At 38.2% G+C, this 17,529-nt stretch overlaps 1 protein-coding gene across 1 annotated transcript in view; it reads left to right on the top strand.

Moving 5' to 3' along the window:
* The window catches only part of Tenm1 (teneurin transmembrane protein 1), a 336,137-nt gene that overhangs the window by 136,592 nt on the left and 182,016 nt on the right, over positions 1-17,529 (top strand). Inside the window, exons 9-10 of the mRNA XM_090327164.1 lie at positions 15,804-15,989; positions 17,505-17,528. Of these exons, the coding sequence (XP_090183290.1) occupies positions 15,804-15,989; positions 17,505-17,528 (210 nt within the window). The remainder of the gene's footprint in view (positions 1-15,803; positions 15,990-17,504; position 17,529) is intronic.

Genomic DNA, 17,529 nt, shown 5'->3' with positions numbered 1-17,529 from the left:
CAAAGTGAGATACTATACCAATATGAGATAACCAAGGGACAGCAAAGGAGATGAGAGACAACATAGTACACTAAGGACAACAATCATTCATTATATGGCTTTTGTTTCAATATCCTGGAGGTCCTTTCAATGAGCTTCACATTATATGGCCTTATGTATCAAGATTTTGCTCTATTGCAGATCTCTGCTAGTAGAGCCCAAGGTTTCTACTGATTATGACGAATGAGGGAAACCATTGAGCCTAAGATCCTTTGAGTCTGGCTTACTTCACTTAATATGATTTTTTCTGTCTTTTCATTTCCTAACAAATGGAGCGATGTCATTCTTTCTGACAGCAGCATAGAATTCCATTGTGTACAAATACCACAACTTGTTGATCCACTCATCAACTGAGGGACATCTAGGCTGGTTCCATATCTTTGCTATGGTGAATAGTGCTGCCATGAACATTGTTGTGATAGTGGATTTAGTATGTCCTTGTTTCTGGATGGTTGGGTAAATGCCAAGTAGTAGAATTGCTGGGTCATAGGGGAGTTCTATGTTTAGCCTTTTGAGGCACTGCCACACTGCTTTCCATAGTGGTTGAACGAGTTTGCACTCCCACCAACAGTGTGGTAGTGATCCCTCCTGGCCACATCCCCTCCAGCATATGTTGTCATTCGTTTTCCTGATCCTGGCCATTCTAACTGGAGTGAGGTGGAATCGTAGAGTTGTTTTGATTTGCATTTCTTTTATGACCAGAGATGTTGAGCATTTCTTCATGTGTCTAGAGGCCATTTTGGTTTCTTCTTCAGAGAAGACTCTCTTTAAGTCTTTGGCCCATTTTTTAATGGGATGGTTGTTACTTTGGAGATTAGTTTTGGAGTGATTCAATTTTTTGAGTTGTTGATATATTTTAGATATGAGGCCTTTGTCTGTTGTTTGGTTGGTGAAGATCTTCTCCCACTCTGTAGGCTTCCTATTTAATTTACTAGCTATGTCCTTTGCCATACAAAAGCTCTGCAGTTTAATGCAGTCCCACTTATCCAGCCTTTCTCTGATTTGTTGTGATTCTTGGTCCTTATTAAGAAAGTTTCGACCTGTACCAAGGAGGCCTAGTGTATCTCCTATTCCTTCTTGTAAAGTTTTCAGTGTGTCAGCTTTTACCTCCAGGTCTTTGATCCATTTGGAGTTAATTCTAGTGCAAGGTGACAAAGAAGGATCCAACTTTAGTTTTCTGCAGGTGCTTAACCAGTTCTGCCAGCACAACTTGTTGAAGAGGCTGTCTTTCGTCCATTCTATTTTTTTGGATCCCTTGTCAAAGATTAGGTGGCCATAGGTCTGTGGTTTAATATCTGGGTCCTCAGTTCTATTCCATTGGTCTTCAGACCTGTTCCTGTGCCAGTACCAAGCTGTTTTGATAATTATAGCTCTGTAATAGAGTCTAAAGTTTGGAATTGAAATTCCTCCGGGGCTGTTCTTTCTGCTAAGAAGTGTTTTTGCTATACGGGGTCTTTTATTATTCCATATGAAATTTTGGATTGCCTCTTCTATTTCTTTAAAGAATGCCATTGGGATATTGATGGGTATTGCATTGAATTTGTAGATAGCTCTTGGCAAGATTGTCATTTTCACAATGTTGATTCTTCCAATCCAGGAGCATGGGAGGTTTTTCCATTTCCTTAGTTCTGCTTTAATTTCCTTTTTTAGGGTTTTAAAGTTTTCGTCAAAAAGGTCCTTTACATTCTTAGTTAAGCTAATTCCTACGTACTTTATTTTCTTTGAGGCTATTGTGAAAGGAGTTTCTTTCCTGATTATTGCTTCGTTCCTCTCACTGTTGGCGTAAAGGAAGGCAGTTGATTTTTGAGGGTTGATTTTATAGCCTGCTACACTTCCAAAGTTTTGAATCAGCTCAAGGAGCTTGGGAGTAGAGTCTATAGGATTCTTTAAATACAGTATCACGTCATCTGCAAAGAGGGATAGTTTTATTTCCTCTTTTCCTACTTGGATCCCCTTTATGCTTGCTTCTTGCCTTATTGCACTGGCTAGGAATTCTAGTACTATGTTAAAGAGGAGTGGAGAGAGTGGGCATCCTTGTCTCATTCCTGATTTTAGAGGGAATGGCTTTAGATTTTCACCATTAAGTGTAATACTAGCAGTAGGTTTCTCATACACAGCCTTTATTACATTGAGGAATGTTCCATGGATTCCTAGTTTCTCCAGAGCTTTTAACATAAAGGGGTGTTGGATCTTGTCAAATGCCTTTTCCGCGTCTATTGAGACAATCATGTGATTTTTGTCCTTGCTCCTGTTGATGTGTTGAATTATATTAATTGATTTGCGTATGTTGAACCAGCTTTGCCTCCCCGTGATGAATCCAGTTTGATCATAGTGTATAATTTTTTTGATGAGTTGTTGTAGACGGTTGGCCAGTATTTTGTTGAGAAGTTTTGCATCGATGTTCATCAAAGATATAGGTCTATAGTTCTCTTTCTTTGATGAATTTCTGTCTGGTTTGGGGATGAGGGTTATACTGGCTTCATAGAATGAGTTTGGTAAGGAACCTTCATTTTCAATTTCGTTGAAGAGCTTCAGGAGTATTGGTGTGAGCTCTGCTTTGAAGACCTTATAGAATTCAGCTGTGAATCCATCTGGCCCTGGGCTTTTCTTAGGTGGAAGTTCTCTAATTGCCATTTCTATTTCAGAGCTTGAAATAGGCCTGTTGAGTTGGCTTAGTTCTTCTTGGTTCAGTGTGGGTATGTTAATATTGGCTAGGAATTCATCCATTTCATCTAGATTCTCAAATTTGTCGACATAAAGGTTTGAGAAGTATTCCCTCATGATATTCTGGATCTTGGAAATTTCTGTCGTGATATTACCATTTTCATCTGCGATTTTGTTTATTTCGATATGCTCTCTTCTTTTTTTGGTAAGATTTGCTAAGGGCTTGTCAATTTTGTTAATTCTTTCAAAGAACCAACTCCTTGTTTTGTTGATTCTTTCTATAGTTTTTTTTGCATTCCAAATCATTTAATTGTGTTTGATTTTAATTGTTTGCTTTCTTCTACTGGGATTAGGGTTGGTTTGTTGCTCTTTTTCCAGGAGCTTAAGGTGAGACATTAACTTGTTGGTTTGCAATTTTTCCAACTTGTTGTAGGCACTCAGCGCTATAAATTTTCCTCTGAGTACTGCCTTAGCTGTGTCCCAAAGGAGTTGGTATTTTGTGTGCTCCTTACTGTTAAATTTCATAAACTGTTGGATTTCTGTTCTGATCTCTTCGATGACCCATTGGTGATTCAACAATGTGTTGTTCAGTCTCCATGAGTTACAGGGTTTTCGTTGGTGGAGATGTGTGTTCAGTTCCAGTTTGATGCCTTTGTGGTCTGAGAGTGTGCATGGAATAATTTCAGTGTTTCTGAATCTGTCCAGGTTTGTTTTATGGCCTAAGATGTGATCTATTTTGGAAAATGTTCCATGTGCTGCTGAGAAAAACGTATATTGTGTTGTTGCTGGGTGGAATATTCTGCAGATGTCTGTTAGATCTAGTTGGTCTATATGGTTGTTCCGTTCTAAGGTTTCTCTGTTGAGTTTTTGCCTTGTTGATCTGTCCATAGGTGAGAGTGGTGTGTGAAAGTCACCGACAATCACTGTATTCCGATCTATGTATGGTTTCAGTGTAAGTAAAGTTTGCTTGATGAAGTTTGGAGCTCCGGGATTGGGTGTGTAAATATTTAGGATCGTTATGTCTTCCTGGAGGAAAGATCCCTTTAGTAGTATGTAGTAACCTTCTTTGTCTTTTCTTACTAATTTTAGTTTGAAGTCTATTTTATCTGATATGAGGATGGCAACTCCAGCCTGTTTATGGGGGCCGTTAACTTGATAGAGTTTATTCCAACCTCTCAATTTCAAAAGATGATTGTTTTTTTTGGGTAAGATGTGTCTCTTGAAGACAGCAGAATGATGGCTTTTGCTTTTTGATCCAACTAGACAGCCTATGCCGTTTAATTGGAGAGTTGAATCCATTGATATTGAGAGTTAGGATTGAGAGATATTTATTAGGTCCTACCATTTTTAAAAGCTTTTATTTGGGCCTGTGTCTTGACAGTTCTTGTGGTCCTTAGATGGTATGCTGTTTAGGTGCCATTTCTTTCCCTATATTGCATTTATTTTGGTTTTCTATGTATAGAACATCTTTCAGAATTCTCTGTATTGTTGGTTTTGTTGCGACATATTGTTGCAGCTTTTCCCTGGAATGGAATGTTTTTATTGTTCCCTCAGTTATGAATGAGAGCTTAGCTGGGTACAGTATTCTTGGTTGGTAGTTATTTGACTTAAGGTCATGACATATATGCTTCCAGTCACTTCTTGCTTGCATGGTCTCTGCTGAGAAATCTGGGGTAATTCTGATTGGTTTTCCTTTATAGGTTACTGAATCCTTTTCCCTGGCTGCCTTTAGGATCCTTTTTTTGGTTTCTATTGATCCAGTTCGGATTACGATGTGGCGGTGGGATGTTCTTTTCTGGTCAGGTCTGTTTGGGGTTCTAAAAGCTTCTTGTATCTGGATGGGCCTGCCCTTCTGGATATTTGGGAAATTCTCTGAGATGATTCCCTGAAGTATATTTCCAATACCATTGACCTCTTTCTCCAGACCCTCCTCAATACCAATTAGCCTTAAATTAGGCTTCCTAATTGTATCTTGGACCTCCTGAAGCGCTCTCTCATTTTTTCCTAGATTTGGATTGACTCATTTTCTGTTCTTTCTCTATAATAACTAAATTATCTTCAGCCCCGGAAATTCTCTCCTCTGCATTGTCTAACCTGCTATCAAAGCTATCTACTTTATTTTTCATCTCCCTTGCTTCTAGTTGCTCATTTTTGATGCCTTGCATCTCTTCTTTTAGATCATGTATGGATTTCTTTAGCTCCTTGATTTCCATTTGAGTGGTTAGCTCAGTAGCTTTATTTTCTTTGAACATTTGCTGGAGTTCAGTCACCTTTTTATTTGTGGATTCTATGAATTCATCCATCTTTCTTTGAAAAACCTTTATTATGGCCTCCTTTATGGCTTCTTCTTTTTCACTTATCACCTTGTTTATGGTTTCCTCTTGTTTAGCTATGGCTTCCTCCCTTATCTCTTTCTTTATATTTTCACATTTTTAATTAATGATGTTTATCAATTGCATTTGTATAGCACTTGGAAGACTCTCCTCTAGGTTTGCCAGTGTCTGTTCCATTGGCTGTTTACATTGGGTGAGGGGGGTGGGGGATGTTGTTTCTTGATTTGACATTTTTCTTGAGTTTCTTCTTCTGCCCATTTGAAAATGGGAGCAAGATTAATACTAAACACGATTATAGTTTTTCAGATATAACCAACCTAGACCTCTATAGCCGGCAGACTCTAGATGTTCACAAGTTTTGATTGGTGTTATCACTCTTTCTGTTTGTGCAGTTACCGACCAGTCTAATACATCCATTGATAAGTGATTTATACCCAAAACAATAAGCCTCTCAATCCAATCTCTATTGTCTTTAAGTCCCTCTGAGCCTAGAGAATAATTAAACACCTAGTTATACAGTGTTGCTCAACAGCCATCAAGTGTAGATCCATGCAGTATAAGGGTTGAAAGATGAGCAGAGGTCCAGAGATAGAAAAATAGAATGAGAGAGGTCTGGGGGTAAGTAGGTAGCATATTTGAGTACAAAGTTTGGAAGGTATTAGAATAAAACTTATGTGTTGCTGCACGACTAGCTCTTAGCCCAACCAGTGGCCTCACAGTGGACCATGGGATGGATCTGCGAGCTTCTGTCTGAGTGCGGTTGGCGGACGTTTTCCTGTGCTGCTTCCAGGGGCGGCCCCAAGCCAAGGGTCTGGGGATTGAGAGTTCAGGGGCTCTCAGCAGGACCAGCAGGAGACCCCCTCTGTTCCCAGGGGCGGGGCCCAGCTGGGGACGTGGGCTCCAAGGGCGGAGCCATGCCTTTTTGGTTCTCAGAAGGGGAGCTTGGCTGCTGGTAGGCCCTTCAGATCCCTGCTGTGTTTCCACTGCTTTGTCAGAGTCTGTGACTGTGGGGGGGCCCCTCGGTGGTGTCTTGCTCAGGATTCCCAGCTGGAGGATTCCCCGCTTAGGAATTGAGGGGGGGCAGATGCTGGCTCCTATTTACCCGCACCCCCTACCCACTGTTGTAAGGCAGGGTCCCAACGCCCTCCACTCTCCAGATCCAGTGGCCTGGGAGAGGAGCCTGGTGGGCGGGTGGGAGCTGGGACAGCCCCGCCTCCCCTGGTGGGGTGCTGCGTCTTAGGGTCCGCCCGCTTGTCAGTCTCCAGTCAGAGGGCTGGGGGTTGAGCCCGTTGGGCGGGTGGGAGTTGGGACAGCCCCGCCTCCCTTGGTGGGGTGCTGGTTCTTAGGTAGTCCGCCTGTCAATCTCCAGTCAATGGCCTGAGGGAGGGGGCTGTTGAGGGAAGGGACAGGATTCTAAATTCCTTGCCCCCCTGCTCCCGCCAGTCTTTCTCGGGCGGGGTGTTGGGGTCTGAGTTAAGTTCTATTGCTTGGCACCCGCTCCGCTTTCCCGATGTGTTTGGGGATGCGCTGTATTACTCACGCCTCTGCGTCCGTCTGCGGCTGCTCCACGGTGTTGGGGAGTCTTTCACTCCCCTCGGGTCTCCGCTGCCGCCGCCGCCTGTGTTCTGCGTCTGGGCTCCGCTGCTTGCTGTTCTGGTTCCCCGTCTGGGTTTCCGCTGCTTCCGCAGTTTGCTGGCCCGGTTTTGTGCAGGTTTCTGTAGCCGTTGGGCTCCCAGCCTGGCGCCCTCCACTGCTGCCGCTTTTCGTGGATTAGAGCTGGCGCCCGCCGCCGCTTTCCCGGTGTGGAGCCGGCACCCGCTCAAGCTGCTTTTCGCGGCTTCAGCCGGCGCCAGCTGACGCTTTTCGCGGCTTTCCGCGGCTTTTCAAAGTATGTTTTTAAAGAATGTTTTCCTCGGGTTTTTTTTTTTGCCAGTCCTGGGCTTGAATTCAGGGTCTGAGCACTGTCCTTGGACTTTCCTCAAGGCTAGTGTACTATCCAGAGCCACCGCACCACTTCTGGCTTTTTCTATGTATGTGGTACCAAGGAATCGAACCTGGGTCTTCGTGCATGCTAGGCAGGCACTCTACCACTTGGCCAAACTCCTGGCCCTATTTTCCTGTGATTTTTAAAATCTGTTTATTAATTTCTAATTTTTATTTCATTTTGCTGAGTTAGTATGTTCTAATATTTTGGAAGCTGACGTGTTGTTAAGGAATGCCTTATGAACGACACTGTGTGAGTGTGTGTGTGTGTGTGTGTGTGTGTGTGCTGACATTTGGGGCTGGAACTCCAGGACATGGGTACTGTTCCCCAGCTATTTTCCTTAAGACTAATGTGCTAACACTTGGAGGCACAGCTCCATTTTTTATTTTTTTTGGTGATTAATTACATATAACTTTCTCTTGGACCTTCCTGCCTAAGATTGATTCAAAGTACTATTCTAAGATCTTGACATCCTGGCTAGGAGTGAGCCACCTGTATCCAGCTACTGGACTAACCTTTTTGCAGTTTTTCTGGGTACTTTCTGTGATTTCTAAAAGAATACACAATATATACTCATACATATATATGATTCTCTGTATGTACATTATATTATTCTCACTGATAATCTTATTACTTATAGTGAATTTAGTGAATCCTCTATTTGCTGTATAAGTCTGTAAGGCATTCTATATTTTCTGTGTTTTCGTAGATATTTTATATTTTCTACATAGGCTGTGGATTATTACATCTTCCTGGTGAATTATTCCTTTTATCATGATATGATGACTTGTTATCAATAGAAATGCTGTAGGCCTTGAAGTCTTCTTTGACAATATTATAATGCCCTCAAGTTTTCCCTGTTTGATATGCTTATATGTCTTCTTTTATTAGTAACCTCACTTTGTTCATATATTTTCAATATGTCTGTGTGTAACAGAAAGAGCTTCAGTTTCAGATTGTCTCTTTTGAACTGTAAGTTTAATTGTTTTTTTTTAATTTACTGGGAATACTAATGTATTTACATTTCTAACCTACCATCTTCTTTTGTGCCACTAACCTACAATGGGTATTTCATCTACTTTCACTCCTTTCTGCCTTCTCTTTGGATGAGCTATAACTATCACTTTTCCTCTTTTCCAGTTAGGAAGCAACATTATTATTTTGCTGCTCTTTTAGTAGTTCTCTCTTTGTTTTAATGAAGACATTTTATTAAAATATATGATATATACAGGGACAAATAGAACAGATAAACATATAGAACGATGAGTTACAAAAATGTGAAAGACCTATTAACGAAGCCCAAGTTAAAATACACTACCAACACAAGTCCTTCTGGTACGCTTTCACAATTTCCGTTCTCTGCTTTCCTAGATAACTACCCTGGTCTGTAAAACTTGCCTACTGTTTCAGAATTTTTTGAGGGGGCAGGGAGAGGTCATGTGTCTTAAATTCTGGGTCTGGGTGCTGTCCCTGAGCTCTTCAGCTCAAGGCTACCTACCAGCCTACCCCTTGAGCCACAGCTCCATTTCCCATTTTCTAGTGCTTAATTGGAGATAAGAGTCTCTTGGTCTTTAGTGCCCTTGCTGGCTTTGAACCCCGATTCTCAGATCTCAGCCTCCTGAGCAAATAGGATTATACGTGTGAGCCACCATACCCGGCTCTTTAAGAAATTTTTTATGGTATAGTATAGGATGTATGACTTTTATGTCTGATTTCTTTTCCTTGATATTATTTTTTGAGATTAACCCATTTTAGGATATATTGCTATACATCATTCATTTTCAATATGATATATTATTTTTCATATCACTAGTATAATTGGCTATTCATTTTATTGCTGTGCATTTTATTTATTGTCTGTGACATATAACTACATATAATTCTATGACAATCACTTTATGTATGTCTTTTAATGAACACCTGCTTACTTACTATTGAGCAAATGCTAGGAAACATAATTCCTGAGTTACTCAGTGTACATGTACAACATTAGCAGATAATTTCAAATGGTTTTCCAAAGTGGTTGTTCCAATTTTGAAGATAATTTGTGATCTTTCTGGTCCTCACATTTTCACCAATGCTTATTACTCTTGTTAGTCATTGCTGTCTGACTATACAATAGCATTATAGTATTATTTTAATATGTATCTACATGATAAGGGATTATGCTAAGCACATCCCATTTGTTTTTGGCCATTTACTTTTATCCTCATTTAGGTAGTATCTGACTAAATTTCTTACCCACCTTTCTAATAATTCAAGTATCTTTGTTATTAATTTGATATTCTTGGTATATTTCAAATATAAACTTTCTTAGTTGTATGGGCTGTCAATGTATCTTGGCACCATATCACATTATCTTTTTTCTGTGTTTTGGTAAATATTTCTTAATTTTTATGTAGATCAATTTGCCATTTATCTTTATAGTTAATGTTTGAATACTCTTAAAATATTTTCATGAACTGGGCGCAGTGACTCATGCCTGTAATCCTAGCTACTTTGGAGGCTGAGATCTGAGAATCACGGTTCAAAGCCAGCCAGCCCCGGCACTAAAAAGTCAGTGAAACTCTTATCTCCAATTAATCACCAGAAAACCAGAAGTGGCATCGGGGCTCCAGGGGTAGGGCGGTAGCCTTGAGCTAAAGAGCTCAGGGACAATGCCCAGGCCCAGAGTTCAAGCCCACAACTGAAAAAAAAAATCCCTATCCTAAGACTATATATACTCAGTATCGCAAAATCATTTAACCAAACCCAAAACTCTTTTCTTGATTGTTGTGATGAAATATTCACCAAAAATCAAATGTAAATAGCTTTGTTCTGTTTTTGTGTCAATACCTACTAATTTAATATAACTTTCAGTAAGTTTTCTATGAACTTCAGTATATTATCCCACCTTATTATGCTTCTATTTTAGCTGATCCATATTTACACATACATACATACATACATACATACATACATACATACATAAAGCTGCTGCTGCAGTGAATAAAGTAAATTTTTGTAAAACTGACATTTTTGAAATGTGATTTTTTTCTAAACCATTGTCGTGATACAGCTTTGCTTTCACTCAGAACTTCTCTAATTTCTCTCATATCAATTTAAACGTTTTCATATGTCTCATCCATAATTTCTTAGACTTATTAGTAGGTACATGAAATTATGGTATAATTGTAAATAGCATTTTTAATTTCTTCCATTTTGCTGCTAATGTATAGAAATATATATTTACTTTTGTCTAAAATTAGTACATTATTCCCAATAATTTGCTGCCATAAAGTCTTTGCAGGGGGGCTGGGAGTTTGGCCTAATATTTAGAGTGCTTACCTATCATGCACAGAGACCTGGTTTCGCTTCCTCAGTACCACATACATAGGAAAACCAGAAGTGGTGGTGTGGCTCAAGTGGTAGAGCACTAGCCCTAATGAAAACCCAAGGACAGAGCCTGGGCTCTAAGTTCAAGCCCCAGGACTGGCAAAAAAATTATTTGGAGGATTGTCATATAGTACACTTTGAATAGTGACAACTTTATTCCTTTTTCATTTTTACAAGTCTTCCTTTTTCTGATATTTCTTCACTGGTTAGGGCCTTCAGAACTATGTGGTACTAAGACATGAGAAAGAGTAACAATGTTGGTGAATTAATGTACCTTCTATCTGGTGAATATAATGTAACCCTTCTATTAATTACAGTAAAAATATGTGAAAAAAAGAATTATGTGGTGCACGTATATGTCTGGGTATATTTGCCTCATCATCTCACCATTAGACGTTAGGCTTCCTGCAAGTTTCTGTAGCTAATCTCTGGGATTTAAAGTTCCTTTTAATCTTAGCTTTTTAAAGTTTTTATTATGAATGGCTATTTCATGTCCTATCAATACTTTGATAGGATTGTATGATTCTTTTTCTCTTACTCTGGAAATATTTAATTACATTAATGTTCAAATGTTAAACCAGTTTTATATTCCTGAAATAAACACAAGTTGACCATGAAATTGTTTATTCTATATAATACTAAACTTGTTACATTAATACTTTGAGGATTTTGTATCTCTATTCACAAGCTAGTACTTTTTTCCTTAAAATATCATTGTAAGAATTTTTTGTCATGGTTATACTGACCTCATAAGGTATATCATGAAGGGTTCCCTCTTTTAATATTCTTTGGAAAAGTTTGTCCAGGATTAGTGATTTGGAGCCTTATAAGTTTGATATATATCTATCTATAACTCTATATGTGTATATATATGTCTATAGTTACTTATAGACATATATAGATATATATGCATACAAACAAAGTCATCTTTTGTTTTTTTTTATTTCATTATCAAGGGTTATATATAGTGGGATTACAGTTACGTTCATCAGGTAGTGAGTACATTATTTCTTGAACATTGGTACCCCTTCTCATGCTTTTTTTTTAAGATTTGCTTTGGCTTATGGTATCAGATGTATCAATCCATGACTGGAATGCTTGGCAAAGGAATATTTACCTCATGCCAGCCAAGAAACTAAGAGAGGTGAAGAAGCCAGCTGGAATGGAGATTTGGCTAAGGTGATAGGGTACTTTCCCAGAAAATATGAGACACTGGATCAAATCCTATCACTGCAAAAAGAAAGGAAGAGGAGGAGAGTCCTGTTATCCATTCAAAAATACCCCCCCACAGATTCATTTTCCTTGAATGTTATCTGTTTCTTTTCTCTGAACATTTTTTGTATTTTCTTTATAATGGACAAATATTAATTGTGTGTGCTTATAACAGTGTAGTGTATAAATCAATAGAATATTTCTGAACTTATTGCTCAGGCTCTGCTTCAGGATGTCAATCATTTTCATATGTGAAAATAGTTGAATTCCATCAGCTTTATATCTCTAGCATTAGCCTTTCAGTATCACTAACCCAGTGCTTAAACCCAATGTTTTCATTTGTTGTGCTCTCTAGACACACCTTAATATTAATCTGTTTGTGGTCTTCAACTCTTATTACCACCTCAGCCTTTTCCCATTACATTAATAATAGTATTATCTATCAATTTCTTTAAGACAAACTTTTATTTTTTCCTGTCCTTTATCTCTTATATCTAATTTTTTGCCAGTCCTAGGCTTGAGCTCAGGGCCTGAGCACTGTCCTTGGTCTTTCTTAAGGCTACAGCTCTGCTACTTGAGCCTCAGCACCACTCCCGGCTTTTTTCTATGTATGGGGTACTGAGGGACAGAAACCAGGTCTTCCTGCATGCTAGACAAGCACTCTATCACTAGGCCAAACTCCCGGCCCCAACTAATATATCTAATTTTAAGGAATTCCTGTTCTACCTCTAAGTACATATAAAATCAGTTTGACAGACATTTTAGGTTTAAACATTATTCTTTCTGTTGTGTATATAACACAACTCAAAGCATAATGTTAAGTTGCACATGACAAATAAGCAGAGGGTATCAACCATTTCGGTAACTTCATTTAAAATTTACTCCTTTTGTATTATGCCTCAACTTTAAAAGAATACTTGGAAAGAAATTAGTGGACAAATTGATCCAGATTTAATAAAACCTATAATCACAGTTTTGCCTTTAAGAACCAATGCCGCTTATTGAAAAAGCACACTACTACCCATGGAATTTACTAATGTCATTACACCTGAATGTTTCTATATTAATAGAAAACCCATCGCAGAATTTGAGGCTATGTAAAAAAAAAGTTAGTTTTGGAATTCTTTCTTTTTACTTCAGGGATATATAACCATTAAAGCTCAAAGATTTCATCGCTTTTCTCCTCTAGCAATGGAATTAGATAACAAAACAGTCTTGTTAACTTTTATTTTATTTTTATGCTGTTATGACTTTACTAATATTTAACATTTCTCATCAACAAGTCAAGGATCCAAAGGAGAGAACTTAAGAAGAGCCAAGACACAACCCTTTTGGATACATATGTAATAGCATTTCAGGTTAAGAAGGCTGTGTACCTTAATCAACCAGGAATCATTTAGATGCTTAAAATAAATGCAAATATTTATTGTGTCATCAGAGAAACCACTTAAGTACTATCACTGGGAGCTTTACATTTTGAATATTATAACACTTGTTAGCTATTCTTTCTAGCCAGGTGCTAGTGGTTTACAGCTTTCATCCTAGCAATACTGGAGACTGAGATCTAGAAGATTGGGATTTGAAACCAGCATGGGTAGAAAAGTCTGTGAGATTCCTCCAATTAATCAACAAAATGCTGGACTAGAGATATGGGTCAAGTGACAGAGAACCAGCTGTGAGCAAGCAAGTTGAGCAAGAACACAAGGCTCAAGTAAATTCCTCATATTGGCCAAAAAGGGAAAGAGAGAAAGCTATTCTTTCCCATTATTAAAGTTGTAATCCTGTATGAAGTTATGGAACTATTACTACATTTTCCCCTCAGTGATTTTTATATTATATCAAATCTCTGTAGCATTAGTAATGATCACTTTTTCCCATTCATGGGGTTTGAACTCATGGCCTAGTTAGTGTCCCTGACCTTCTTTTGCACAAGGCTACCATTCCACCACTTGGGCCACAGCACCACTTCTGTCATTTTCTGGTAGTTTATAAGAATCCCATGGACTTTTCTTTTTTTTCACATCATCCACACTGGCGTTTTATTTTAACTCAGAAAAAAAACACAGAATGGTCAAGAGTAAACAATCACAAGCAACGTATCACTTGATTAATTCAATATAAATGAAAAACTAAAGTCATTTTGGGATTACTCATCCAAACTTTAAAGACTCTTCTCTTTATTTACCCACCAAAGAACCAGAATTGGAGCTGTAGCTCAAGTGGTAGAGGATTAACCTTGAGCAAAAAATGCTTAAGAACAGTGCCTCGCTCTGAGTTCAAGCTGCCAAGACTTGTACCAACACACAAAGAAAATGTATACCCAAGAGTGTGTCCTTCCATGTTCTCTGAATGTTTCAGGAACTAACAAGAGAATAAAAGGTGTTAAGACAAACCAGGCATGGTGGCTTTGTGCCTGTAATCCTAGTTACTCAGGAGGCTGAGATCGGAAGATTGACTTTCACAGCCAGCCTCGGGAGTAAACACCACTAAAGACCAAGAGACTCTTCTCTCCAACTAATCACTAGAAAAGGGGAAGGAAGAATCCCATGGACTTTTCTACCCAGGCTGGCTTCAAACCATGATCCTCAGATCTAAGCCTACTAGGTAGCTATGATTACAGAAGTAAGCCTAAGGCAGAAGTAAGCCTAAGGCATCAGTGCCAGGCTATTTTTTTTCATTTTCTTTTATTTATTTATTGTTATTATCATTTTAAGTAGTTGTACAAAGGAATTATTATTTAACAAAGCAGTTTATGAATGTAATATGTCTTGATCAATGTCACCCTTTCCTTTTGCTGCATGGTCCCTCCATTTCTGGCCATTAATTGCCATTACCATTCTATGGACTTCTTGAAAGCAATTTAGAGCAGAGAATATATATATATATATATATATATATATATATATATATATAGAGAGAGAGAGAGAGAGAGAGAGAGAGAGAGAGAGAGAGAGAGTTTTTGAAGGTTTTTTTCCAGTCCTGGGTCTTGGATTCAGGGCCTGAGCATTGTCCTTGGGCTCTCTCAAGGATAGAGCTCTACCACTTGAGCCACAGCACCATTTCCGGCTTTTTCTATGTATATGGTACCAAGGTCTTCATGCAGGCTAGGGAAACATTCTTCCACTAGGCAAAACTCCCAACTCCAGTTTTTGAGGGGTTTTATCTCTGGTTTTTTTTTTTTCATTTTATTTTTTATTATCGAGGAAATGTATAGAAGGGTTACAGTTACATTCACCAGATAGTGGGTGCATTACTTCTCACACATTGATACCCCTTCTTATGTTTTTGTCTCCATTTCCTTCCCACACCCCCTCCCAATCATCTTGTTTTCCCCCCTTCCCTTTCCTTTTTCAAATAAATGTATATGCAATATACCAGGTAAAAAAGTCAAATGCAGTAACAATATGAGATTAACCAAAGGGCAAGAAAAGAGAAGAGAAATAACATAGTACATTAAGAAAAACAATCACTCAAGATAAAGCTCTTATTTCCATATGCTAGAGACCCTTTCATTTAAGACTCATCCTATATGACCTTATTATGTACGTAGGTTTTGAACTATTATAATCCTCTCCTAGGAGAGTCCTACCTAGGTGTGTACTAATGATTACAAATGAGTGAAACCATTGAGCCTATGTTCCTTTGGGTCTGGCTTACTTCACGTAATAGGATTTTTTCAAAGTCTTTTCATTTCTTTACAAATGGGGTGATGTCATTCTTTCTGATGGCAGCATAGAATTCCATTGTATATAAATACCACATCTTGTTGATCCACACATCAACTGAAGGGCATCTGGGTTGGTTCCATATCTTTGCTATTGTAAATAGTGCTGCAATGAGCATCGTTGTACTAGTGGCTTTATTATGTCCTTGTTTCTGGACGATTGGGTAAATGCCAAGTAGTGGAATTACTGGGTCATACGAGAGAGAGCTCTATGTTTAGTCTTTTGAGGAATCCTCATACTGCCTTCAATAGTGGTTGAACGAGTCAGAGTATATTTTATATGTAGCTATATGACCATTTTTAACCAAATTCCTTTTGTTTATGTTATGCTAGATATATGTTGTTTGCATTAAATGTTCACAATCATTTTGTTCCAGATGTACAGATATGTATAGATTGCAATGTCTTTTGGAAGGGATGCATTCTGGTTTTCATGATATATGTTAATACAACTTCTTTGAATTTTCCACAGAGCTTTGTACGATGGAGTGTGGTAGCCACGGAGTCTGTTCAAGGGGAATTTGTCAATGTGAAGAAGGCTGGGTAGGACCAACATGTGAGGAGCGCTCCTGTCCTTCTCACTGTGCTGAGCATGGTCAGTGCAAAGATGGAAAATGTGAGTGTAGTCCTGGATGGGAAGGTGACCACTGCACAATTGGTAAGTACTGGAATTCTTTGGCCAATTTAAATTGGGGAAAGAAGCAAGAGCAGCCTAGGGATTTAGTTGGCAGTTGTGATTAGTCATATTTGATATTGAAGAAGAATGGGATAGGTAGAATAGTCTAACTTTGAAAGTTGTGTGAACTGAGAATTTTCTTTTGTTAATAGCATTCTACTTATTTCTCATCACTTCAGTGTTCCTCATGTTTTGTGCTTTCCACTGCTTTGAGTTACACAAATGAAAGAGGTTTCATTGGAATAGTGTCATTAGTTAATAAGAGAAGTGTTTTTGTTGTGAAGGTAATATTCACTGTCCATTTTTCCTGTTGAAAAGTAAAGGTTGTTTCCTTTGAAAGCACTTAAAGGCAATTTCATTAAATGGTACTACTTTAAGAGGAGCCATTTGATATCATTAGAGTCTGTCTTTAATGTATGTGAAGAAGACACTCCTGACCTATCATCAATAGAACATCTGTGTTGAATTGTTTATCCTTACTCAGTGGTATAGAACATTTGTTCAGAAACATTTATCCTCTCTCCCCCTTTGTCATTAATTTCACACATTTTTCAGGACACTGCTTGGGTGATCAGTCTGTAGTCAATGGGAAAGCCTAGCTAATAATTATTCTACCATTTTGATCTTTTCTTTATAAAAGACATGAGAAACAACTTAGATTTCTACAAGAAAATATTTTTTCCAAAAAAATCCCTTGACACAGACCTGCCAGGAAATGTTTTTCCATGTATAAATGGACAAGTACAATTACCACTGTTTGAATAAGGAAAATGGATTGCAATGTTCCAGTAGCAGGCTAGGACTAGACAGTAAATACATGTAGAGCAAAGGCCTCAGTGAGCTTCTGGATTCACAGTTTATTGTTTCTGAAACTTTTGTACCCCCAGACTATAGTACAGCTTTCATATTTAGGTGAAAGTATGATGTTATAATGAAAGGAACCTACTAAAGCAATGTATGCTACTTATAATATGTATAATATGTAATTTTAATATATTGCCTTACTAAATGTAAAGTTAGTCTGCTTCTGTGACTGGAAAATATTTAAGATTCATAAAAAATGTGGTGAGAACTGAGCTTCAGATGCAGCTTAAATAATTACATTACTGTACTCCAATATGTTTTTTTTGCCTTCACATAACAAGACTTAAATATTGTGCTGATTACCAAAGGTAGTTTACTCCAGAACTACCTTTGAAAGATATTACCACTAAGAAGTGGAAGCTAGTGCTCTTTCAAATAAGTTATTACTGAAATGTAAAAATGCGATTTTATACTTTTAGTGCAATATGACACTTTGTAAGGAAGCCTAATAGAGTTTCTGGTAGAAAGGTCATTAATATTCTTCCCACAGAAAATATTACAAACTCCACAGGCCTGTGTACAAACTTTTCAGCTAAAGTGTTTCAGAAGTGACTCTCCCAGACAACATGAGAATATGTTTCATAGTTTTTTTCTTCAAGAAATTCTTTTAATTCCACTTTTCTTCCCTTTTAGCTCACTACTTAGATGCTGTTCGAGG

The sequence above is a fragment of the Megascapheus bottae genome, chromosome X, assembly GCF_031878675.1.
Source record: "Megascapheus bottae isolate mThoBot1 chromosome X, mThoBot2.hap1, whole genome shotgun sequence".
NCBI lineage: Eukaryota > Metazoa > Chordata > Mammalia > Rodentia > Geomyidae > Megascapheus > Megascapheus bottae.
The sequence above is the reverse complement of the archived record's forward strand: the minus strand, read 5'-3'. Positions and strand labels throughout refer to the sequence as shown.